At 44.5% G+C, this 27287-nt stretch overlaps 1 protein-coding gene across 5 annotated transcripts; it reads right to left on the minus strand.

The window, feature by feature from the left end:
* LOC100881813 (uncharacterized) lies at positions 1-27172 on the minus strand. 5 transcript variants are annotated; one of them, XM_076537768.1, is made up of 8 exons: positions 26899-27172; positions 13861-14600; positions 11395-11537; positions 10895-11112; positions 10475-10701; positions 9978-10304; positions 3988-9715; positions 1-3632 (listed from the first exon to the last, which is right to left on the minus strand). In XM_076537768.1, exons 2-8 carry the CDS (start codon positions 13900-13902, stop codon positions 1795-1797), a joined length of 8523 nt encoding a protein of 2840 aa, XP_076393883.1. In that variant the 5' UTR covers positions 13903-14600; positions 26899-27172; the 3' UTR covers positions 1-1794. The 5 variants fall into 5 exon arrangements, with proteins under 5 accessions (XP_076393883.1, XP_076393882.1, XP_076393881.1 ...); XM_076537767.1 differs by lacking the exon at positions 26899-27172 and adding an exon at positions 26312-26892; XM_076537766.1 differs by lacking the exon at positions 26899-27172 and adding an exon at positions 26078-26892.
* Positions 27173-27287: the final 115 nt, after the last annotated feature.

The raw sequence follows: 27287 nt of genomic DNA on the forward strand, positions 1-27287 counted from the left end.
TTTTTTTTTTCACAGTCGCTTTACTTTTTTCTTCCTCTCTACTTTTCTTTTCAGTTTTCTTTTCCTTTTCTTCGAATGCATTTAAAACGGAGTCACTTTGGTTCGTATCACGAAAGGAGACTTATTCACAGGAACATTACTTTTCAACATTCTTAAACTCTTAGTTTCTGCGCCAGAGATAATATTATTAATATACACCTCGACTAACGAATATTCTAGCCTTTTTTTTTTATACGCCAGATACGACGTGATCGAGGCGTAACACGAGACGCGTACGCGAATTGATCAGTGTTTCTGTAGCTTTAATTACACAACCTTTACAAGAGTGTCCCTTTTTCATTTTACAGTTTAGAATAAATTGCAGGCATTCACGCGTCCACGACAGCACACCGAATGATGATATAAACTTGTCATTCTGAAACAAGGTGAAGCGATTTTGTACTAAAGTGCAGCGATATAATGTTATACTTTTAATGAATTATCTACGTAATGTACAGTTTGCTTTTTTTTTTTGGTAATTCTTGTTTTTTTCCTTTTCTTATTTCCGTTTCTTTACACGCATCGTGACAAGTATGGTCGGCTCGTACGACGTACAAGTTTTGCTTTTATGTATATACATATATATATATATATATATATATATATTTATCATATATATAAATATACACACACATATATATATATTTCCCCGTATTTTCTTTCTTTTCGATACCTTCCAATTTCGTCGCTTTTATTTGGTTTTCGTCGATTTTCTTTCCCGATCTTTCTCTTAACTGTTCCCTGCATGCTACACAATTGAACAAGGATCGTACGTGTATCGATTACAAAGTTAAGACTTCTAACGTTACCGAGAAGCGTTTACGCGAAAAAGGCAAAAGTTCAATGCACGTTTTGCTACCGTTAATTTTCACCAAACGAGATCTCTAATAGAATAGTATTACTCCTCTACTCAGTCGGACCACATCGTGTAAGAAACGTGGGACAGTATCATCGCGACAAATATACATACGAGTAGACAGAACGATTAATTTCAGGCTTTTTTCTTTTTCCATTTATAAATTCTTTAATCTGCGAAGGATCTATCGACGATCGGATACATTTCTTCGCTAGTTACGCCTCCTTAATTTTTTCGCATCTGTTTCTCATTCATGCATTCTCATTCGTTCTTACTCTCTCAGCCTTTCACGAGCGCGCCTAATCATCGCCACAAACCTTATCTTTTGACTAGATTGCGTCTCTAATATTCTTAACGATTTAATCTATGCCATTCATTATAATCTGCGTCTCTTACATCTAATATCGTAGTAACATCTAGTGGTAAAAGGATAATCTATTCTCGAAGAAACGGCAATTGTTCGTTTCTTTTTTTTGTTTCGCTCATCGACAAAACCGAATGGAACGTTAATTAACGCTTATTTTGCCTATACAGGAGGATAGGCACACGCCAAATAACGAGAAATCGCGAGTGTCTCTAGAAATTCCTGTGTATTTGCTACTATATGTACAATGCTCGTAATTTCTATAAGTAATCGTTCGATCCAAGCAAAATATTTCACGTAAAATCGAATCCATCGACGTATATTCCACTGTTCTAGTTCTAGCTTTGTCTTCGCTTCGGTGGAAACTACAAGAACACGTCCAAGCGTATGGAAACTTCCCCTCTTCTTTCTTCTCTACTTTTTTCGCTTCTTCTTCTTCTTCATATTCTTCCTTCTCGATTTCTTGTTGCTTCGTCAGCTTTTTCGTTACGATAAACAACACGATGCTCCATCGACGAGTCTTGGAACGCTAGGACTACCTTTTCTTGCTGGCCTGTTTCGACGACAGTCGTTTTTTCAATCTCGAATGATCCGTCTTGACGGACTTCTTCTTCGGTCTTTCCGGAGATCCGTTGCAGCAGGCGCATCCCTTTTTCACGTGTCCTCGTAAACTGGATCGTCGGGCACGGCAATCGGGTTCTACCATGGCTATGTTACCCGTCTCGTCGTCGGAAGGTTCGGAAGCCTTATCACTGGAGACCATCACTGACTCTTGGATCGATTCGTTCGCCTTGATACGTTTCGACAAGCTACCCTTGTGATCCGTTCGATTCAACACTACCCTCGCGTTCACCTGTAGCTTGTCCTTTTTCTTGAAATAACTGCAACGACGTTCGCTCGATAACGACTTGAGACTGTGCACGCTGTCGTCGAGACCGTTGCTCAGAGCGTTCTCCTCCGGCTGACTACCTATCGATTCGCTCACGCTCGAGTCTTCCTCGTCGCTGCTCGATCTCGTCCTCTCGGACATCGGACTGCCCCAGGACAAATAATCCATTCTCGTTACCTTCGACGCGATGCGTTTCTTGTTGGTGTAGGTATACTTGTGCGTCGAAAGCATCGGACCAGCGATGGGCGAGAGTGGCGAGGGTATGGTCACGTCGGCGGTAGTGCCGCTAAGCAAGGTTAAACTTTCGTCCCCCGAACTGGCGGCCGACGCGTTGTTCACGTTGATACTGGGAGGTAACGATTCCGAATCTAGATCAATGTCTAATTTCATGTTAGACGGAATACTGGATACGCTGCTAGGCGAACCTTCCTTCGATCCGTTCCTCGAGATGATCTTTACCCTAGTGGCATCCTTCAACGAGTCGCTTTCCAAAGATCCTAGATTCGCCGGTGATAACCTCGAAATATCGGACGTACTATTCGACGCCTCGTCCTGACTTAAATTATCCAGAGTTAAACGCATGTGTTTCGCCGGATTCTCCAAGTGCAACTCTTCCACCGCCTTGTCTCTTTTCGATCTCTTCGAGGAAGAATCTTTCGAACTTCTCGTTCGTTGGCCGCTGTTCTTTTTGCGCTCGTTCGCTTTGAAATCGGCCACTGGACTGGCATCTCTGCTACCGCTCGACGAATCTAAAGAACGAAAGTAGGAACCACTGTACGATTTCATACCCAGAGGCTGGCTACAGGACGCGTCCTGGGAAGAATGATCGAAAGACGGCGAATGATTCGTGTCGAACAATAGATCCGCTTCGGGAAACAGATCGCTGGTGCTCGGCTCGTCTACGCCTAAATCTTCGCATTCCTCGGATAAACTTTTTTGCAGCCTCATCTCGCGTTCCATCGCGGCTGCTTTTCTTTCCATTTTTTGTTGCAACAATTCTCTATCTAATCTAGGATTCAACGGCATTTTCATCGCGTTACTTTTATTCGAATACTGTTGGAATGGTTCTAAAGTATGATTCATGAAATATTTCTTCGTATTCGTTTGATAAATTTGTCCGCTCGCCATCTCGATACCTTGGCCTTTGTTGATTATTTGCAGAACGCTTTGAACATTTTCCGAATTGTCGACGTATCGCGAGTTCAAAGGTTCGATGTTCAAAGAGTTGGTGGACGTAGGTACGTATCGCCACGGTGTATCCGGCGATACTTTGCCTTCGGGTTCCCATGCTTCTTGCAGTCTCGCGTTTCCATACAATAAACCGTTGCCAACTTTACACGATACCTCGATACCCTCGCCAGTCTGTTGCACGGCCGACTCTTGACTGTCGGAACTACTCGGACCACCGGTCACCAAAAATTGTGCCGCGTTATCGATTCCTCCTGCTGCTTGTTTGCTCGCGACCGTTATCGTGGACATGGAATCTGCAAATAGAAACATACGCTCGATATTATTCGAACGTTTCCACGAGGGAAGGTTATTATGCGTGGTTCGAAATTACCTTACGACGTCAACTACTTAATAGTCGCGATAATAATATTTCGACAATCACGGACTATAACACCATACGTGTACGTAAGATGCCTTTACGAATTTCTAGCCGGAAGTAATACCTAAAGATCATTCTACGCATAAACGCCGACAAATTATCGATAATAATAACTGTTCGGACTACTAAAATTATTTTCAAATATATGCTACTTTCGAATATAGCGGTATCGCTCGAAGGAACGACGTAGCTAAAAGTAATCAAGAATTTCGGAACGTTAATCGACATACCCATTGCATCATCGATTTTTCTTTTCACCGTCTTCGGAGAGATGATCTTAGCACCAGGAATTAATTCCGTGGATATTTCTTTTGTATCTTTTTGTTGTTGCTGTTGTTGTTGATGTTGCTGCTGCTGCTGCTGCTGCTGCTGCTGTTGTTGTTGTTGTTGTTGTTGCTGCTGCTGCTGCTGCTGCGGTTGCTGCTGCTGTTGTTGAGCATCGTTCAGCATAGACACGTCCGACTGAGTGGCGAAAGCAAGAGCAATCGTTGCACCAGGCTGAATGGAAACTGGTTTCTCGCTATGACACTGGCTCTCCTGCGACGATTTTTTGTCAGCTGTGTGCGTAATCGTTGCCGCAGGTGTTAGACACACTACGTTGTCCGATTTTAAAGTGGGCGTTGACAATTTGTGTATAGAAGAGTTGAACAGTCTCGTGCCCTGAAGAGTCAAATTTGGATTGCTCGTGATAACACCGCATATCTGTTGATTCTCCGTGGGTTCGTTTAGATTACGCTGAATCAAACCGATCGTGGAATTGCTTTTGTTTACGACGATGGTGTTCGTCGCTGATTCGACGCCAACCCCACCGGCTGCGGGATCAGATTTCGCCATGGCTAAGTCACCGATAATATTGTTTTTCTCCGTTGCAGAATCTCCGGCGAATTGGCTACCGTTTCCGGTCTGTGGAATCACTACCGAGGCGTTCTGTACATTCTGAGCGGCAGCTAGAGTTTGATTGCCCGATAAAGTTTGCAAAGTTGGTATCTTAACCTGTTTGACCTGTGCCGGTTGCGAGATGATTTTCCCGGCTTGATTCAGAAAGGACTGCAGCACTAGAGTGTTCGAGACTCCGGTGTTTCCGGTGGTTCGTACCGTAGCTGGCACGGTAGCGAGAAGCTTCGATCCGCTGGACACTATCGTGAACTGTTGTCCCCCTTTCATAAGGTTCATCGGTAAGATGTAGTTGGTGCCTGGAACTAGAACAGCGGTGCTTCCCATCTTCCCCGTGACAGAAGCCAAAGCTTCGCTAACGCTGACGGAACTGGTTTGCACAGCTTCTTGAACGATCACGGCTCTAGGCTGACCCGAACCGGGCTCAGCGAAGATCAGATTTCGTCTTTTCACGTTCAATTCTACGCCATCGTTTGAATCGTTGGTCAGATTTCGAACCTCGGCGGACGCGTCCGTCACGTTCCCAATGTTATTCGTGGGTTCCTCCGGCGCCGAGAAGCCTGCTGGGCTATCTTGCACGTGTACAACGCCACTCGACGAATCTTCGCTACCCATGGTTCTACCGAGATCGTCCGTGCTCGGACTCAGTTCCGAATTTTGCTGTCCAACCGGTTTCGTCTTATTAGCGTTCGACTTCTTTCTTTTCGACGATTGACTAGGATTCGTCGGTGGATTCGACCTTCGTCTTGGAGCTGGTTTGTTATTAAGATCCGGAGAATTACGAAGCTGTTCCGCGTACTCGTCCAAAATAGCGTAGATCCTTTGAGCGGTTTGCTCGTCTTCTTGCGGTTTCTGTTGCGGTTTCGGAATCGGCGACGCCTTCGATGTGTTCGTCGCGCTGGTCTTGACAGTTTTGGGTGCCGATTTTTTCACCGTCTTCGAGGACGGTGGAGTGGGCGGTGTTTTCCCAGGTATAGGCGCTGGTGCTGGAGTGACACAAGGACTGGAAGAGCTTTGCGACGTAACGCTTAAAGCAGGAGAAGCCGCAGGTTGACAGTAACTCGTCACCACGACGACGGGCGTCGAATTTGGCGTTTTAGGAGCGGCGGCGGCGACAGCGGCAGTAGCGGTTCCTGTATTCTGATTCGCGTACGTCAAAGAAACTTTTTGAGAGAACACGTCCTGTTGAAAATTGACAGCGTTACCGTTGCTCGCGAAGTCGCTGTTACCGGTTTGTTGCGTAGGCATTAGAAGCTGTTGAGCTAAGGCGCTCACGGATACCTGTTGTTGTTTACTGGCTTGTGATTGCTGAGTTGTAGTTTGCGTTTGCACGGTAGTCGTTACCGCTGTGGATATCATTTGATGCGATTGCGGTTGAATCGTGCTTCTTTCTTTCACCTGTTCTAGAACGCTTTCGAATTCTCTCAATTGTTCCAACGTGGTCGAACTAACTTGATTCGGTACCTCTATTGGAGAACCGAGCAAACTGTCCGTTCGAACGGACGGTGGTTGTTGTTGCTGCTGCTGCTGCTGCTGCTGTTGTTGTTGTTGTTGCTGCTGCTGCTGCTGCTGCTGCTGCTGTTGTTGTTGCGTAGGTTGCTGTTGTTGTTGCTGTTGCAATCTGGGTGTAGTCAAAACTGCCTGAATAGCGCCGGTAATGTTTTGTTGCCTCAAGGGAGCACGAATGATATTTAATTTGACTACCGGCGTTCTACCACTTGGTATGGAATTTGCGTGCGAAATAGTCGGTATAATGTTTAACTGACTCGGATTCGTGGTGGATATCGTGACAGGAATTTTGTGCGTGTAAATCACACCAGGTGAGGCATTCTGAACGCTTTGTACCAGTTGCGTAAGCGTTTGGTTAGCATTCGGACTGGTTGCCACGTTCGCATTATTTCCAGAATTCTGAACGATATTCAATATTTGTCTGCTGGTAGATAACTGCAAGGTATTCGGAATGTTCGCGATGGACTGTACGTTAATTCCCGCGGATGGATTTGTTTGTTGCGCGTTAGGCACGGACGTTTGGACCGCCTTCGAAAGATTGGTCGTCTTCTGCGGCGATACCGATTGAACCAACGGCTCCGAAGTACCGCTCGTCGACGTGTCCGTCGACAGGGTGTATATAGTTTTACCAAAAGCTTGCTGAAATTTTGGTAAACCAGTATTTTGAGCAGTTTGCGAGGTGGATTTGGTGGACGAGGATGTCAATCTGTCGTACGTGGATCTGGTGGAGTTGCCGTTATCCGCGATGCGTTGCGTTTGTCGAGAAAACGTACCGATATTTCCATCCTCGATATTTTGTAAATTAAGGATATTTCTCTGATTCGACACAATGTTCGGATTGACGGAAGCCAGCTGGTACGTACCATCCGGTTTACAAACAATTTGCAATTGTTCCGAGGTGATAGCCGAAGAAGAACCTCCGGAACCGGCGGTGGTGGTGGTTGTGACGGCGGAACAGGGAGAAGGAGACTTTTTAGGCGATTGATTCGGTTGATTCCGCCGGATCGGCACCGTTCTGGGACTCGTGTCCGGTTCGAGTTGATTGGAAACGTTAGTCGTAGTCGAAGACGTCGGCGAGCTATCCGGCGGTTGATTCGCTTCTTCGCCCACGTCCGGAAGAGTCGACGATCTGGAAGGTGGGGTTTGACCGGCAGGGCTCATGCCAACGCCGCTGTCGTGTCCCCCGGAAGAGGGTGTACCCGGTAATTGAATATTGCCAGCGATGCTAGGAGTTCTGTTTGGCCTCGGCGGCGTATTGCCGCTATTAACGGAGCCCGAATTTGGACTTTGTGGAATGTTTCTAGAGAGTTGTACAACGTTTACCGTAGGGCGCATTCTTGGTGGTACCATCATGTCCAAGGAATTTAAACCTGGCACGTTCTTCGCCAGGATATCCGAATCCCTGACAGCTTTTGCGAGAATGTCGAATTTCCGTTTGCCTAAATTCGATTTGCAATTCAAGTCTCGCCTATCAGCGGAAGCGAGATCCGTTTTACCGGTGATCGCACCACCGGTCCCTTTCTGCTTCTGATAGGTCGATATCGAGTTCTTATTCGGAGAGAATGGCATGTTTTTCTGAATATTCATTAACTCGCTGGTAATATCGCCGCTACTTAAACGTTGCTGCTTCTTCGCACGTATCAACCTTCTATCGACTTCGTCAGCTCTAGTCAACACGATCTTCGGATTCAAATTCAGAGTGCTAAGCATAGGCGCAAACTTCGCCACGCTGTTCGCGTTATTCTCCAAATTATTATTGTCCTTACTCTTGTTCAACAGATTCTTTTGCAATATCTGAGAGATCCTGGTAGGTTTCTTGGAGTTTTGTGGCCTAAACATTCTCAAGGATTTCAGTACAGCCGGATCGCTTCTTCTTTCGGTGATTATCAGAGGAGCAGCCGCCGTATATGCCGAACCTTTTATCGTTTCTCGCTTGTTCTCGTCCATATCAGCCGAAAACAGAGTTATGATATCGTTGCTGCTCACGTCGGAACCGCTCGCGTCCTCGTTCGTGTTCGCGTGTCTAACGTTTTCGTTGATGAGCATGTGGAAGTGCGACATCGATTCGGCGGTCAATTTCGATGCCTTGGAACGTTTCTTGTTCGTCTCTTTACCGGTCAATTTCATCGATTTTTTCTTCGTATCCAATCGATAACCACCGCTGCCGAGACTGTCGGCTTGACTATCCTGCGTATTACTATCGGTGTCCGAAACCGAGCTAACTCTGTTCCTGAAGTGTTTCGGTTTACGTTCTATGCTGTCGTACTCGCTTTCGGATGATTCCAGTCTATGAATCTTTCTTTGTTTTCCTGACCGCCTGATACGCAGAATACTTCCGCTATCCGAATCGGTAGTGGTGGTGTCGTCGAGGCTTCTTCTGGCGGTAGCTCTCTTGTAACTGTTCGCCGGTTGGAAACTACCAAACTGTTCCGAATTGTCTGAAGGTAGATCGACCCATTGTTCGTATCCCTTTTCGATACCGAAGAAAATATCCTTGGTTTCGTCTTCGGAAGGCCAATCCTTGAACTGCGAATAATCGATGTTAAGATATTTCAACTCTTTATTTGTATTTCTCATCTCCTCCGCGTTCTCCAGATATCTTTCGCACAGACCGTTCAACTCTTTCCAGTCCAGAACCCAGCTAAGCATGTGATAACGAGGACTGCTCAATACCACGGCTAAATCGTCGCAAAGCTGCGGAGAAAGGCCGAGTTTCTCCGCATCGAGTACTTGATTAGGCACGGATTTCTCGTCGTAATTCGCGGAACCCGTCACAGCGTCCCCTTTGATCAAAATTAAAGCGTCCAGTGATCGTTCGACGTTCTTAGACATCGTTTCGTTCGATTCCGGGGATTTACTTTTGGATACGTCGTTCCCGGTAAATTCGCCGCAATTGAAACAAAGCTCGCCTAAAGTTTCGTTGACCAGCGAATCCCTCTTCGGGTGCAGGGGACATCTGTCGTTAGCCGAAATCGTGGAATCCGTTTTTTTCGAGGTACTTAAAAGACTTTTCAGCAGTTGATCCGTTCGTTCGAAACTCTTGCTCACTTGACCATTTTGAAAATCCATGTTTTTCTTAGTAACTACAGACGAGGAAACGGCGAGTAACGAAGAACCGCACAAAGAAGAGGCCGTTTCTACGTTCGCGGCTTTCATTCCTTCGTTCTTATCACCGATATTGTTGTCCGGTTTCTTGAATCCTGTGCTCGAGTGATTGTTCTCCAATACGTGCTTGAATTTGTCGGTGACGATGTTACTTTCGTTGGAAGCTCCATCTTCTTTCGTCTTTCCGCATGCCACGGCGATTTCCTTGATCCGGTCGTAACAAGCTCTCGTGGGATGCAACGAGAATGCCGTAAGAACACATTCCCTCGCGATACCGATGTTGTTGCCAACCACATCGGCCAGCTTCAAGAATTGCGTGCTTAAACGTTTCGCGGTTTCGCGAACCTTTTCCGTGTCAGATTTTGTTTTCTGACTCTCCAACTCGTTCATATCCGTCGTTAACGCCCTGATGTACAGTTCGATCACCAAAGGCTTTATACTATCGCCAAACTGTAATTCAAGATCAACAGGATTTTTAACGTTTTTACGTATACTCTCGCGGAAAAACGTATCGTTAAGTCGTTGCACGCGAATTTCCTCTTAATCATAGTTCGACGAACTCTGGTTCGAATATTAGTTCGAACGAAAATCACGATAATCGGAAATATTGCAAATATACGCGAAAAATTTCATTTGCAACGACCTAACGGTATTGTTAATCGTACATATCACGCGTACGGATAGATATATTTTACGTATAAATAATGCTCACGTGTTTCGCAAGTACTGCACAAAATATATAAATGTGCTGTGCACTTTCGGCAGGTTCAATCAATTTTCGTATCATCCCGGGCAACGTGGGCGCAACGTCTTTCAGCTTCGAATGCAACAATGCCCATGAGTTTAAAATTTGTTCCAAAATATTCGCGCCCGTTTCTGGTACAGGTCGTACCATTCCAGCCGTAACGAGATATTGCGCAACCAATTCGGCAGCTTTTATCGAATTCCTCCAAACCCGTGCAGTTCCATACTTTGTCGGTCTTTCACCGCTGAGTCTTTGGACCAGTTCCAGTCCGTCACTGAGATCCATTAATTTTAACTGTAAAAGAGACAGAGAGCAATGAGACGATATTTTTTATTATTCGTCCTTGCGATAAAACAGTGAAACGTTTATATCTACGAGACGAATCGGTTGAAATCAGTGCGTTTTATCGTCGATAATAAAAACAAATCAAGCGGTTCGATCTCTCGTTACGGAAGGATACTTACTTGAGCGAATATATCTTGCGTGCGTTTCAATTTATACAAGAGGACAATATAAACATCGATCATATATTGAACGTGATGAGAATCCGAGAGCGAACGCAATCGATCGCTCCTTCGGAGAGAACGTACGCAGGCAGCGGCGAGGTTCACCGCAATATCCTCGCAGCGGTCCTCGCAAAGTATTTTTAACCTCATTGTCAGCAGTTCGCCTTTCTCCGAACAACAGAATTCTGTTAATCGAAAATACAAACAATTACTACAGATGACAAAGTTTAAATCTGGATAATCGTTTGTGACCAGAAGCTGAGATATTTCGCGTCTTATCAAACGGATTTCGTTTTCGAACCGTATACGAAGCTCGTGATCGTCGAGGGTTTAACTAATCATAATGAAAGGACAAAAGAAACTCGGGCGGCACGATACCCTCTTCATGTTCGGAATCCGGTTGGCCGTTAAGTATGCTGTCGAGAGCGGGATGAGTCCATGGATTGTGCACCAGAGCTATCAGGGCAGTACACCTTGGTGCAGCGGGGTGTTGCACCAGGTGAGAGGCGCACCTCTGTAACGTTACACTGAGGTGCGTCTTCGTCGCGGGTGACAACTTTGGCCACTCCCCGCGCAGTACCAGTTTCAACGTGTGTCTGTAACAAGAGCGATACAAAGTTAGCGGAATTTCGAGTATCGCAAATTTGTCGCGTAGAAAGTAAGAATTCGCAAAAACGATTAACACCTTTTCATCGCGGTGCATCGCAAAGAGAAGGAAGAAGAAGGAGAAGCAAGAGACGAAACAGCGCGCACGCAACATCGTTAGTTTCACAGGTGAAGAATGACGAGAAGAGAATCACGAACGAGCGGAATCACGACGATGGATAATTGCGAGCGTTTCGACGAATATAGAAAGAACGATTGACGCGAATACTCACTTGTGAGCCCATTCTATGAGAGACTGGGTGGCCTCTGGCGTTGCCCCAGGAATGAAATTGGTGACATGCTCCCAGGCGGACAGAAGTGCATTCACCTTGTCGCCGTACTTCTTTTTGCTGTCACTCAATGTCGCTTCAAGCCCCTGCAACTCGATAAATCAGCAATCGATTAAAATACAAACAAAACAACATGCCGTTCGATGACTTATTCCTGATGGCAGCGGAGGAATCGGAGGAATAGGAGGTGGATGGAGCCGTACTCGACTAATTAACCCTTTGAAACAGCGTCCGAGCCTCGACAAAGCTTGCTCTCTCTCTCTCTCGCTCTCTCCCTCTCTTTCTCTCGTTCTCGTGTATTTGATCCTCGCGAATAAATAACGATTCTCTGCCGAGATAAAACGATATCGTGACAAAAGCATCGAACATCGTATTTCCGTTTTCGAAACGACGAGAGTTTATCCAGAAAAGAAACGGTAAAAGGAAACGTGGAAAATCGTTTCTTCGTCGACCATCGAGAAAACTTTGAGAAAGCGATTCGATACGCGTCGAACGTAATATTGGGCCGAAGAAAAAAAAAGCGCGCCTTCCACGGCTAATCCTAGTTTCGTTCGATTCGATGGAGAAGTTCAGCGAAAGTTGGACGATTAACTAGCCGTTTCGAACGTCTCGTTCGACGATATCGTTTCCGAGACGGAGATTCTGATATCGGTTATCAGAGAATACACTCTCCGTAACGATGTAACGGGTAACCGTTAATTACGGGGAATGGAAATTTTATTAATCGAAAAGCAATAGGGGATCATCGAGAGCAACTCCGAACAACGTAAAAGAGGTATTTCCCTGTAAAACCGCAAATATCGAGCAAACAGGAGGAGAACTATCTAACGAAATCTCCGTTATCGCGCAACACACCGAAGCGACTAATCGAAATTCGAGGGAATCGAGCGAAAATTAACCAGAAACGCGACGATTTCGATCGTCCAATTTTATCTTTTCCCTGTCAAATTCGGAAAAGAGGACAAAGAAGGAAACCAACGGAAAAAAAGCAAAACAGAAAAGAAGAAAGGAAGAAAAAAATAATCGCTCAGCCATTTAAATCTGCAACGATAAAACACCGTGAGTTGTACTTATTTGCTCGCGAATCGGGAGAAGAACGAGGCGACGGCGAAAGGTTAGAGCTAGAATATTTGAAAAATTCAGCAAACTTTCTATCGCTAAAAAGAGTTCGTTTCGAAAGCATCCCTCGCGAACTCGACCATCGGTTACTTACGGAAAACTCTCCCCGATCTTACTTTCGCGTAACTTTCCCCATTTGCAACTTCCATGCTCCCGTTCACGAGTTACCCACGCGTCGTCGCACGGAAATCTCCCTCGTCTTTCCCTCGGTCCTTTCGCTTCTTTATTTCCTCGTGCTTCCGTCCCTCGACGAATCTTGCCCCTAATTTTACACCTGCGAGGCGTCGCATAAAATCTCTCATTTATCCGTAAAAATTAAACGAATTACTTTGTTGCGCGATATTACTCGATTCGTTATCTTTCTTTCTCTGCTGATCGAAAAGGAAGCTATTTTCGGTATTTCTTTCGTTCGTTCGGTGCTCGTACGATGTTCTTTCTCGTTCTCTCTATCTACGAATCAGACATACAGCCACGATCGTGCTTGTATCGAAAGCTGCCAGATTTCCAATACAAACTTTAACATTCCAACGTTTCGACAATGCGACTCTGCACGGCGTACGACGCGTCAGCAACCTTTCGCGAAATTCTGTCAATTTTCTTCCGATATTAAATCGAATTTCGTCGATCGTACAGCGATACTCGCTGCTGTCTCGTAGATTTTTAAACGTTCCCACCCAACCTTAAGGTCCACGTTTTTTCGATTTTGTCGAAAGGAAACTTCGAATTACGGACCTCTCGAGTTACGAACTCGCCTCGTCTTTTATACCACTGTATGATGTCTGCCGAAAAGTTCGATGATTCAAAATAACGCGTTTCCAAACGTTTGCCAGTTTTCCAAAAGCAGAAGTAAATTCAGTTTTCTTCTCTTTGACCATCGGTCGGCTCGGACTGACTGCTTTCTAGATAAAAGTCGTTACACCGAAACAACGACCACCTTCCACCGACCTCGTTTCTCCGGCCGGCATAACGAGCCAGACCGCTTCTCGAGAAACGCTCGAGTCGCGTGCTTGGTCAAACGTCGCGCGTCGCGTATCCTTTTCAAGATTTCGCGCCGTTATCTGCTTCGCGTTCGCTCGCCTTTGACTTCTCGGAAGATAAATTTTTCTCGCAGCGAGAAACGGCGAAAGGAGTATCTCGTCGTTACGAACAAGGTAATGCCGCGTTCGTAAAATGAACTCGTAACGAAGAATAGAAGATTCGAACGGATACATATACGGAGAACGGAGAGAGAACGGAGAGAAGGACGGAGAATGGAGCGAAAAAATAACGTATAAAAACGGGGAAGTGAACCTGTGTCCTCACCACGCACGACTTTTGGATGTGCGAAGACATTCAGAGGGGTAGTCAAGCTGATCGGCGGTACAGCAGCAGTGGTACTGAAGTTCCGAACGAGAGGACGCGTGATGCTCGATCAGACTCGTAAAAAATATCTCTTCTTCTTCTTCTTCTTCGTCGTCGATCGAGGCCTAGGGTAACGAGCGACGCGATATTCCTCGACGTGGTTGCCAGCGAGGGTGCGCTTCCTCCGGTATGTTCCGGTGACGGTGAGCTGGCAGGGGTAGGGGCAGGGCTCGTAGCGGACATCAGCGACCTTCGCAACCGCCAAGGTTCGAACCTGAATTAAGGGAAGATGCCCTTCCGCGAGACCAGTTTTTTCTCTCTTTTCGCTTCCTCCTTTCTTTCTCTTTCCCTCTCTCTCTGCCTCTTCCACTTCCGCTTCCTCTCCCTCTTCCTTTACCCTTACCCTTCCCCTTCCCCTTCACCTTCCCCTTCACGCTGCCTACTTTCTTCCTCTCTTTCCTCCACTTTATCACCGCCAGTCTCCGTTTCTTCTCCTCCACTTCTTCTTCTTTTTCTTCTTCTTCTTCTTCTTCCTTTTCCTCTTCTTCTTTTTGCTCCTCTTCCTCTTCTTCCTATCTTCTCGCGTCTTCTTCGAAAGATGCACGGAACGCTTTTCTCCGACCGGCTGCTGGTCTCCGAGACACGCGCCGCTACCAATCAAACGTCGACGCCTGCTCTATCGCTACCATCTGCAATGCAAAATAACGAAACCAATGAAATCGCGTCTTCGATTGCTCGAGTACGAGAATCTTTATTATAAAAAAAGTGAATACGCGCTTTCGAATTCGGACTAAAGCTCCGAAAAAAAATCTTTTTAATCGTTCCGAATAGTTTCGATTGGCTTCGAACGGCTAATCGACAAGGTATATATTTTTCTCGAAGCTTCGTTCCTATATCTTTTTTCTTTTTTTTTTTTTCCTAGATCCGCCGAGATACCGGCACTCGAAAGAGTATCCTTCGAGCAACCGATAGAAACGTTGTAAAACTTTGAGAAGGTTCTCCTCGGAATTCATGAATTTCGCATGGACTAGCTCGTCGGTGAATTTCGAAATACGATAACGATTCGTCGAGAAAGTTTTATAAGCCCTTTTTCACGGTGCCGTAACGAACCAATGGAATTTTAACGATTCGTGACCCGATTAAGCGCCGTTCGCTAAAATTAAAAGCATCACCGTGAGAAAGGTTCGTTTTACGGACGAATCGGCGGATAAAGCCGTTTCTTCGTTTTTTTTCCTCCCAATACGAATCGAAATAAACAGCGTTCGTTCCAGTCGAATTTCCGCTCTTCCTCCCTACGGACATAACGATAGTCCGAGAAAAGAAACGCGCGTAACGTTGCACCGGAAGAGCGTGTGCAATGCATTTTGTTTCGCTCGCGATACGAGAAGAAGACGCGCGCCCGTTCATCGAGGTCGAATATCTCGATACCGTCCGAACGAGATCGATCCTCTCGCTTGGAAAGTTAGTCTTTTATTCGAGAAGAATAACGGCTCCTCTGTTCGCATCCTTCTCTCGTTCGCAACCTCGTTCTACAACGATCGTAAAGCATTTGGTCTTTCGGAAGGAGAAAAACATTTATCTCGGACATTCTATCGCGAGCCGCGGTAATCGAAGGACGTTCGAGCGAAGCAAAAATGAAATTGGCCAAAACTTGACTCGACGATTAAGGGCGTTAACGATTTCATTGATCAGGATTCGTATCGAGTTCCGCGAATTCTCTACAACGTTCTTACGCGTATCGAACGAAAGGAAAAATTGAATTCCTGGAAACGCGATGTAGGATAGAAGACGGTGCGCGATAGTGGATGCACGGTGTAATCGGCAGTCGGTCAGTTTATATTCGACAGATCGATGAAAGGATTAGATCCCGATTCGATGGCAAGAGGCTACACGCTTCTTCTTCGCGTTTTGCGTAAGATCAATCGGTGCGCGTGCGATCGTTTCTCTCGGAGGCTTGCACCGGTTCGTGACGAATAGCTATTATTCTCCCTTCACCGTCTGCCGACGAAACCAGAGCCCGGCCCAAAGCAGAAACTTATCTATCGATTACACGATTCTGCTGCCTTCTGTCTACCTTGCACACGGTACATTGCACATGGCACACCGCACACGGGGTTACGCGCTTCGTTTCTCGCGTGATCGAGCTTTGCTTTCTGCGTGGAATCGCGCGTCCTGAACGGAACTTTTCCCCCGCTGAATCGACCACTCGATTTACCGAGATACGGAAAGAACGAGCAATTACGTATTCCGACTTAATCGGATCGGTTCTGTTCGTCTAGAGACTAACAACCTCGCCAACGGATACGTCCGACGTCCCGAATCTAATATCTCTGTTCCCGGAACAAAAGTTCACGAACGCGTTCCCGCAGCCAATCGGTTCTTCGTCTTCGAAATTACGCTTTCGTCGATTAATCGAGGAGACTTTTACTTGACCGGAAGACGGAAACGTTCCTGCCGAAGGACGAACCTTTCTTCTCCGAACAGGAACGAAATAGAAAGAAAAAGAAAAATGATTCCGCGCGAAAGAATAAGTTCAAGTTATACTAACCTACAATTTCTTTTATCAGCTTAAAAACCGTTGAAAGCGTAATTTCGGTAATCGGCATAATTATTATTCGTGTACTCGGAGCGATATCTTGTTCTCGTCGAAAGTAGAATATACGAGAAAATCAGTTAACGAATGAACTGGCAAATTTCGATACAGGCGTGGCTTTTCCCTTCCGTTTTACTTTCTTTCTTTCTTGAAAGAGAGAGAAAGAGAGAAAGAGAGTAAGAGAAAAAAGAAAAGTAGAGAACTCGATTCAGAACCGAGCTGAAACCTCGTTAAAAAAAAGGATACGATTTTTTCGTCCATTTCGACAAAGGACCACCTGTTGCCATATAACAGCTGACGCATCGACGTTGGATCGGCCAGGCGATTACCTTAATTTTCATTAAGCGCATTTTTCCTCATATTTTCCGTCGGCACTAAATCCACCGAGTACATCTAGTCGTTGTCTACGTGTTAGCGCATAAGAACAGAGGCGAGTCCTCCAGTTGTTAATCTCCGAATAGACGCCACGCGACTCGAGGGACGTATTTCGCGATACTTTTCGGTCATCGAATGAAAAATCGATCCGTCTATAATTAGCGATCGAAATCGCGAGGACAAACGGAATCGAAAAATTGATCGAGTTCGCGAAGAAAGGGACGATCGGATCGAAACTCGCGGACGTCGTCTGTTCTTTTTCTAGACTTTTTCGACAATAGCAACGGTTCCGTGCTCCCTACGGTGTCTCTCGTCTACCGTGTTTCCAACTCTACCATTACGATATTCGCGTATCTCGTCTCGGATTTCGTTTTGTCCCCGAAAATCCCCAACGGAAACGTTCCTCGACGCGATATTTAACGGCACAATGTCTCTACTTTTAACCCCGCGTACAGCGACGCGCGCGCATCGCTTCGCTTTATTTTCTTGTCCGTTTTTTTCCTCTCGTTTCGTTCCTTTTAAGGGAGGCAGCGCGAGAAGGCGGTATCTTTCTCGTTCGAGGTTTTCTTGCTCGTCCAATGCATCGGTCTCTCCTTTCCAACGGATAACGCGTAACAGTATCGTCAATTAATTCTCGCGAAAAATTACGATCTAGATTTTCGATGCGTCGCGAGCGAAGGTTGTTCGCGTTAAAATGCAAGAATATCGATAAAAATTGCGTGTTTCGCGAAACACGTTACGCTTACGGATGTAACTTGTTTCAACGCTTGTTCCTTTTACACGATAAGTCACGATTCTTCGACAACCGTTAAGCAAACGCTGACATCTATATTTAATTATTACCGGTGCTCGTTCCGCGAACCTATAGATACCTCGGTGGTAACCTAAAAGCGCGTCTAACGGACTTTTTCACGTTCTAGACTCTGCGCTTCGAAGCTATAGAATTGTTTCCCGCGTAGCCAATTCCGAGAATCGGTGGATAAAGAATTTTGCCATATTACAAAGTTGTTTGGAAGTAAGCGAGAATCCCGCGTAAGTTCGGTGTACGATCGAAAAGGAGCGAGTAAAGGGAAGATGAGTACTCGAATAATGCGTTTAGTCTCTCGGAGCCTCGAAAGCTCGTTACCGGCTACGATCGTCTAATCTTGGCTAAACGAGCAGAAGAAGGTACTCCTAGTACTTCGGGGTTAAACGTAGGCGCTCTGGTTAGGCTCGTTCGAGTTTCAACGACCAGAAAGAACAAATAGTTGGACGAGTAACGTTTAAGCGGATGAAAAAAACGAGATCTTATTAGGCGAGATACCGGCTCGATCGGGGCGAAAACGACGTCTTCGAAATCAGCAAAATTTACAGGCTCGCTTTACTTTTATTCGATTCGGTTCGTAATATATGGTACGCGCGATGTTGTTCGATTCGAGAAGTAAACATGAACCGGGTTTCGCGTTCGCGTCCCGGAAAGATTTAAACGGGCCGTTGCTGTCTCGCGTTAGGCGACGAAACACATTTTTCAATTCCACGGGAAAATGGGTTAGCGAAGGTAGCCGTGGTCGAGAAAGCGGAGGAACGGGACTCGAAAGAAGAAGGCTCGGCCGGTGACAAAGCGAAAGAGCTTTTCGTCCACTGGCATAGCTTTGTTCGCTTTGTAGGATATTCGAGCATTAGTTATCTCGAGTTTTTCTCTTTTCTAAATAGTCGCCTACCGAATAATCGATTCCAAAATATATCGAGTCATTTTCATCGGAGTCATTTTCAAACGAATTCTCTGGCCGGACATCAAAAGCTCGAAATTACATTTCCATTTCGACAAAACACAGGGATCGCGTTAGAACGAGGTTTAATTAAATTCCGCGCTAAGAATATGACGCAAGCCACGTAATTTCAATTTCGTCCACGAGTTTCTTACGGAAGGATCGAAACGTTCGTCTAGCGCAATCCGTTCACCCGAGTCTTCGAACGATTAATCGACTGTTAGGGAGGGAAAGATCGAAAAGCCTGAAGAAAAAATGTTGTTACAAGAAAGTATGCAAATATCGCGAGAAAGGGTACACCTACGATCGCAATTGCCGGAGTCGATCGAGCTTATGACCGGCCTTAATACCTTACGATGTAAGGCTTACTTCGAGCAACGTACGTTCCTTCGGCATGTAAGCGTAAACATAAACGTAAACGTAAACTTGAACCAACCATCGATCACGAAGAACGAAGGTAAATTTGAAAGATCCGCCACTTGAATCGAAAACGTTATTCGCTCGCTCCGGAACGTGGTTCCCTTATCGCGTTTATTTTCTTCGCGCGTCAAAATTAAAAGCCGTTTTTCATCGTTTCTCTTTTTTCGCCGAAGAGTCAATAACGTCAATAGCGAACGCTTCTCGCTTGTTCGATCATGCTCGATAAGCAAGACTATCGTTTGTAAAAATCTTGTTTCGAACGATAAGATTCACGAATTAACGCCAACGCGTTTCGATTTCGATTTGATAAGAACTCCCGAGGTAAGAAGGAAGCCGATACTTTCGCTCGTTTCTCGTTCGAAAACGTTTTCTCCTTGCGATGAACAAAAAGAAAGGAAAGATGCATGAATACTCCGTTTAAAAGTTGATCGACCATGCGAACAGCTGATCGGAGAGAAACAGGTAACGTTCAGGGCTCAGGGTCGTTCGTCGGATAATATCTTACCATGGATATTCGTTGGACTGGCTGCGCGTCAGGAACACGAAGTCTAATGAAAACGAAAGAAAGAAGAAAAGCTTACGTCGGAAGCGTAATCTTCGAAAAACTATGAAAGTTGGTTAGAAGTAGAATCGTTTAGCTGGAAGCGCATAGTGTACTGGTTCTGGTGCGAACGCGTGGCATATTTTTCCGTTTTCTAACCCTTAAAGGGGACCGAGGTCGTAAACCGTACGCTTCGGATAGGGACACGTAAGCCTCGTAATCTCGATAGCGATCTAATCCCTGAACGGTAGGCTAGAAGAGTAGGCTGTCGGATGACGCGGACGCGTAGAAAATACGAGGAAAAAATGATATCTTTTAAGCGAACCGAGTCGCTTGGACGATACGGAAATGTTTTCGAGCGAAACAACGACGAATCGAAAGCGAGACGCGCAAAGTTCGGAAATGGAACGCGTTGCATATGCTCGATCACGAAGCGCGACGACGAACCATGTGCTTCCAGCTGGATTAGGCGGAGGGTTCCGTAGGGTCGCTACACGTAGGGTGCACGTAATGTTTTGGGTTTGCGGGGTTTCGCGTGACGAAGAAAGGGACGATCGAGGATGGTCGGTATCCGAAGCACCGGTCGTGGTCACTCGATTTCCCGCACGAATCAACCTTTGCGTTCCGCGCTCTACGCCTACGCGTATCCGAGTCCTTGGAACGCGCGAGGCAAATGGAATCTCTTCGCGTTTTCGACGCAAAGTCTGTCCCGTTTTAATCCACCCACGCGATTTCGTTCGATATCGCGACGAAAATTTTCGACTTTATTTCGCCGCGTTAACTCGAGACAGACGCGCACTCGTATTCGGGGATCTGTCCAAGGATAAAAAACGGAACGACGCTTAATCGTGCTTCAAGACGGATCGATATCGCGCGTGTTATTCTTTCGCTGAAACTCCCGTCCCTTCTATTAAATATTTCATTCGACGGAACGTTTGTTTTTCCACGCGACGCGTAACTCGTTGTTTCGCGATTGCGAGGTTAGTCTAATCCAGAAAGTTTCTCTCCGTTCTTCTTTGTCTTTCTTGTTAAAATACGTTTTCTCTGTAATCATCGTTTCGGAGAGGCATCGCTCGAAACTGCATTTACCTCGCGCAAAAACTATTGACGCAAACGTGACACGAGTAGAAATAGATTCAGACCAATACAGAGTTACGGATGAAATTCCTGTCAAATAAATCGCATTAAATTTCTGGTATAATTAAACTGTCGCGGCGACGAGACTCGTGCTAACCGTGTTTTCGTTTGTCCAACTTGAACGTTCCAATTACGCCTCTCTGTCCGATTTTCGTTCGCCTCCTAGAAAACTCTAGGAAACGTGTTCGAAAAGCAAACGGAAAGTTTCGAACGAAAGTACGAACCCGATCCGAAAGAAACGCGATAAAAAGATAGATTTTTCGAAATCGTAGAGGTCCAACGTTTCGTATCGAGATAACGTTCAAGTGCTTCGACTAAAGTCCTACGCGGAGAAGTTATCGATCTCGATCGAAGATATTCGTCGCAATTTTCATTTTCGCCGAGAATTTTCTTCCCTCCGATCGCGTTCGAAATTGTAAATTCTTCCTCGGTGTTCGTCTCCTTCGGGACATCCTCTATAACGCGTTATTCGGTGTGTAGGGTACAGAACGAGCGCGCAGGAAAGCGTGGAGCGTCGTTGAGCGATCGGAAAAAATAGCACAGTCGTGTGTCGCGTGTCGCGAACGACGAACGCATTTTTGTTTGACCGTCGCGTAACTAGTATAGGCGTTCAGGTCTTTCTCAGTCGTTCGCCTGTACGTTGTTATGCGTGGGGTCGCTCGTGACCGAACGATCGAACACGATTAATTCTCTTATGCTCGAAGACAGGAAGAAAATAAGCAGGTCGAGCTAACTATCCGAAGAGTTCGATCAAAAAGTTGATCCATGTTATAGTTAGTAATTTCCTACGTTATCGCTTGTCGCACAAATATTTCCACCGTCTGCTCATCGTACTTTCCTTGCTTCGGATAAACGTCCGTTTCGCTTTATCCAGATAATCTGAATCGAGCGGAATTACGCGGAGTTAGAGAGTCGATTAAGTCTGATTTTATAGCATTTACCAAACGCTCGAAAGCGCGTTAACCTCTCGTGAATCTCTCGTGGATCTCTCGTGGATCGAACGAGAAGAAAGCGAGTCGCGTCTTTCAAACGCGAGCGTAGTCTTGCGCGAAACGTTTTAATAGATTCCGTAAGTGTGGAGGAATTTAGCGAAACTCGAGAATATTCGTTTCGAAGGAACCCTTTCGTGCTCGACACGGTATTTCGTAACAACGTTTATTTGCATTTTGCTTCGGTCAGGAAGCAAAGATTCGAATATCGTACTCCGAGTGCAGGGGAACTCTTCAACGTCAACAGAGTCACCACTTGTACGAGAAACGCGTGCAATGACGTATTTACGGGTTCGCCGGTTCACTAAAAAGGCATTTCAGGGCATTTCGAGCTTCCGCTTTCGAAACATTTTCCCCTCCAAGTGTCGCGGCTCGCCTCTCTCTCGCTTCTCCGGCGAATTGCTCTCATTTTTTACCGCGCCAGATACACCGAAACTTTATTCTATCTATCAAATTGGCCAACGCGACAGAAGATACAACTGGGAAATAAACGAACCGTCCAAAACTCCGTATCGCGTAAAAGACTAACGTCTTCTTCTACGACGATTCTATGGGAAATTTATTCCGAATCGATTCTACGCTCGTTATCTAACGCAACGAAATTTCTACGTAAAGCGAACAAACGGAATTTGAAACGCGAAGGAAATAATTCGTACAATTTTTTCAACGCCTCGCGTACGTTGCGAATGTAAAAGTGCAAACGCTTGTAAGACGAATCTTATACGGTTCATATTGTCGCAGTCGCAGAGATACGCTGAAGAACTCTCCAGGGAACTCGAGTCGTGGAAAGTGGCGAGAGAACACGGAACGGTGACGTTCCTACGTATAGACAAGAAAAGCAACCTGTGCGTTGAATTGCAACGATGTTTTCGCGAACATGTATGTATATATTATACATATAAACGATAGCAACGTTTGTTTCTATCGTAAATATCCTGTATGTCAATCACAACTGTCAGCAAGAATTGTGCGTAATAAAGCTTCGATCATTTGCCTGTACCGGGTATTCTCGAGCTTAGAAATGTCAAGACTTTCGTTTTCGACATACGAACAATTAAAGTTTCACCTCCGACGTGCTCCGTATAAACGTTGACCGACCGAACAGCTGATCGCGCGACACTATCGAACTTTGTCAGATTATTTATATTCGCGTTTACGCCGGATTATATGCGCGAACACCATGAACGAACCACTTCCGAAATCCGAAACTCGATACTTTGATCGTTTATGTCTCCAAAACGAAGTCACAAATTGAAAAATGTTAAAGAAGGATTTGTGCGTACACCTTTGGTTAAAGAATTTATGGCTTCCGCGATGTACATGGTTTTCTTTCTTTTTCAAAAATATTTTGTAGTATTGGATCATCTTTACGAGAAGCGATGCAAACAAGAAATGCTCTGAAAATTACTTTGCTCGCTTCTTATTTTATTTAGCTCGTTTGTAGCTAGAATCGAGACAGATTAACATAATAAAATAGTTTCCCTCGACGAATCCAGTATCGCTGGATTTTATAACGTTATAACGATGCTCGTGCATTTATTGCGCGGCAAAGATTAAAGCATTATGATAAGATAAAAGAAAAAGCAACCGGTAATCGGTAAAAAGAGTCTGTAAGCGGTAACGAATTCTGACGAATCGTTCGATATTGCACTATCGTTGTACCCTTTAGGCGCGTTAATAAACGCGAAGAGATAGGTCCAAGTACCAATCTTCGAACAACCAACGTTCCAATCTACTCGAATTTAAATTAAATTACGTTGCAAAATTGATAAAAGGAATTTATTCGCGATCTATCATGACGTTACTTTAATAATAAATTACGATTATAAATATTTTTGATACATCTGAATATAACGCGTTGATTACCACCAACCAATGTGATCGTTGTCCAGCGCTGCGCGTTTAAAACGAAAGGATAACTGCGCGTCAATTACAATTTATGCGAGTTGTTGCTCCAAAATATTAGATTCGGTAAGAGCTCTAAAACATTAATTCTTCTAGTCAATTATTCGGCTAAATTGAAAGAAAAACAATTGGTCCTTGGTTAAGATCGAGAACTTGATTGGTCGATTCTACGAGAAAATATGAAACGTGGCTCGCAAAAAAACGGTCCGGTTACTCGAAAGATAAATTAGAAATGCTTTCGCTATTCCTTGCCTTTCCTGCACTCGTCAGATCCAATACCTTCCGAGGGAAAACTACTTTCCCTTCGTCTTTCCTTCTCCTCGAGTATTACCACTAAAAAAAACTCCAAATACTTCAGAGGATTATTAAATACTGTAATAATCATTAATTATTCGTTCATAATATTATTACAATTTATAATTATTATTAATTCATTACGAAATACTTTAATAATCCTCTTCTCATCGTTTTCGTGCGGAATGATTCGAAAGACAATTGTTCATTTTTATTTATTCGTTTATAAATACTTATAACGATTCGATCAATTATATCGTTGATATTATGTTCCAACCGAAATGCGGTTCAACACATCAATGACCAAACGCTACGAACCTATCGTTAGCTAAAAAGATATTATCTCGTGTCTTACTAGACACGGCTGTTTCTACTGTGGTAATCAACGCGCTAACTACTTTAACAAATACTACTTTTCATTGTTCGCTCCAAAAATATACGAAAAATGGCTCGAATGGGATAATCATACATTCTCCCACAGAAAGAGAAGTTTAGTAGCGTTGTTAACAGTGACAAAAATGTCGCACGGGTAGCATCGTAACGGCACTACTGCTACGAAATACCAAGTACACTCGACCGCCTTTGAAACCGGTATAAAAAAGTCAAGCGACAGGCCACTGGAACACGCTATTAAATAGGCCGAGCTACTACGAGGAAAACGATTAACCGCGGCAAAACCGTTTTTTCATTCTAAAAATTACTCGCATATCGAATGCGATCAATTGATTTTCTACAACGTAATTCTAACATGGATAAACAAAAAGAAATTAGTCTTTCTTTCACCCTTCTTTTTTCATAACCTCAATCCTTCTTCGATACTACTTCAAAAGAACAAATATTCTCTAACCTTAAAACATCTATTTCTATTATTTCTATTTTAGACAAATAATGCTGTTAGCAAAGATATCAAGAATCAACGAATCAAAACTTTGATGTCGAAACAGTAAATATTAGCAAAAATAGGATCGCTTGTTTTTATTATGTTACTAGTTATGCATTATGAAAGATAGTAGTTCTATAAATTAATACAATTACAGAAATAATTTGTAAACGATTATTAATATCCGAAACGTTTATGAAATAAATATTTCAAATATTGCAAACGTACATATGAAATTCTGACCGTCTTTTGTATGCTGCTATTTCAAGACAAGCTTACGTCTTTACTTGCTGGTATTGTCTCTGTATTTTCAACAATGTTGCTGGACTTTATCCGATAAGACTGTCTTATGCACATTCTTTTATATTATATTATTTAATTATCATTGTAATAAATCTTATCTATAATTTCTGTGGTGGCTTAATAACAACAATGAAACGTATATTTTGAAAGAACTTTCATTCGTAGCTACGCAACCCTCTATTTACCTTCTCAAAGTATACGACTAACGAACAATTAACACTTGACAAAATAAGAAGCGAACGCTTCTAAACCAGATCCAAATTTTTTATATTCTATACACGCGTTGTTCCAAAGAACAAATTATCGGTTAACCGTCATAGAAAGTATACAATATTACTATGCGTTATTGTTTAAAACATAATTCTTTACAAATTGCTAATACAAATTTATCATAATATTTTCCTCTTAAATACACAATATTTCTTCAGAAATGAACACATCTGTTCCAATGTTTCGGTTAAATAGCATATAGGGTTGTAAACATGAAAAAGATAAGAAAAAAAATGTATCCGGTACACTTACTCTGTGGGTAGTACAGAGTTTAGGAAGGGTGGTACTGTTGGCAAAGTGGGTAGACACGATGCGATGGTGGAGAACCGCGGTAAGTTGTATCTGTGCGATGCACGAACATCAAACGACACAGAACTCATGTACTGACCGTCGTTTTTACCGCTCGTACACACGGGTGCAACCGTTCACGTACTACGAATTACGTACAATCATTTGAGAAAATCTAAAGCTACGTTACGCGTACATCCAAGTGATCGAGAATCGTATCATACATACGACACAATACGGTACAGCAAAGCAAGGCACGGCACGACACGACACGACACGGCACGACACGACACGACACGGCACGGCACGGCACGACACGACACGATATGACACGAAACAATACGTCACGGCAGGGTGAGAACACGATGCAACACGGTATACACGCTAAAAAAGTGATGAAGATCGTAAAACTAGAGGCACTACCTCGAGGAAGTAAGATTTTTCGAATACGTATGACGGCGGGGGCTACGGATTAATATGGCCGTCCCTCGTTGACACAAAGTTTCGAGTCACGCATAAAACGCGACTCTCGGAAAATACGAAAAACAGACTAATCTGAATATTGTTGGCAAGAGAAAAGCTTGTTCGTATACGACGCGCACGCATTTGTTTCACTCGCGGCACCACACACCACCCGTGATTCTATCTACCACTCACTTCCGTATCACCCTGTTGTATTCTCCACGCGCTCTCTGGCTTTTCTTCTTTCCTTCCTTCTTACCTCCGCTCTTCGATAAATAATTTGTCCATTTCTTTCTCTGTCCCATATGATTCCCTTTAACCCCGTACCGTACACGTTCCTTGCTTGATCTCCCTCTCTTCTTTCTCCTCTCTCCCGATCGTCGTTTTCCTCAAGCACTACGAGAGGGATCCTGCGAATACCGCACTCGCGTTTCAAATTACCAACAACTTTCTTGCTGTATCGTGTTCTCGTATTAACGCACCACGAGAACCGTGGAAACATTCGAATGATCGCGTTCCTTTCACGCTTTTCGCAGACGTAACGCGGCCTTGTTGCGAACGACGTCAACATCACCACCGTACGCTTTCATGGCGGCCATCTTTTCGGGATACGCGAACGCGAATCGCGAAACGGAAAACGCACACGCGTGTATATCTCGCACACCAACATACGCGTGCAACCGATCTTGTATGTATACGCAATGGCCGTCGTATGTGCTACCACTACCTACGCGTCGAGGACGGGGAGCGAGAGAGACACTTGCGCGGACGCATGCATATACCATTTAACCGTGCCAGCCTGGATATTTGGATACCGAACAGCAAACCAGACACCGGAGCGAAGAACGGGAAATGGTTGACGTTTCTCGTTTAACAGGGAAATGTGGCGCTGCTGTCTCTTCTCGTTTTCTATCTTCTTCTTATTCCCTCTTTCTATACAGCTAATACCAGCCTCTCGACCAATCACATCTTGATTCTCACTGTAACTGCTCTGAAAATCTAGGGATACTTCTAGTTCTTATTTTTGACTATGTTAGTTTTATAAAGTTCCGACTTCCTTTCTTCATATTCTGCGCGCAACTTTTGATCTTCTTTCTTCGTAACTTTAAATATAATAACTTTTCCGAATGTTTATTCATACTCGATACACCGTTTCGCACCGTACGTTTAG

Source organism: Megachile rotundata, chromosome 12 (genome assembly GCF_050947335.1).
Source record: "Megachile rotundata isolate GNS110a chromosome 12, iyMegRotu1, whole genome shotgun sequence".
Lineage (NCBI taxonomy): Eukaryota > Metazoa > Arthropoda > Insecta > Hymenoptera > Megachilidae > Megachile > Megachile rotundata.

Excerpts from the sequence above, each read along its gene's own strand:
- LOC100881813 (XM_076537768.1), bottom strand. The coding sequence starts at position 13,902 with ATGTCTTCGCACATCCAAAAGTCGTGCGTGGTGAGGACACAG. Across the intron at positions 11,538-13,860 it reads CGTGCGTGGTGAGGACACAG|GGGCTTGAAGCGACATTGAG; the intron begins GTTCACTTCCCC and ends ATCGAGTTGCAG. Across the intron at positions 11,113-11,394 it reads CTCATAGAATGGGCTCACAA|ACACACGTTGAAACTGGTAC; the intron begins GTGAGTATTCGC and ends CTCTTGTTACAG.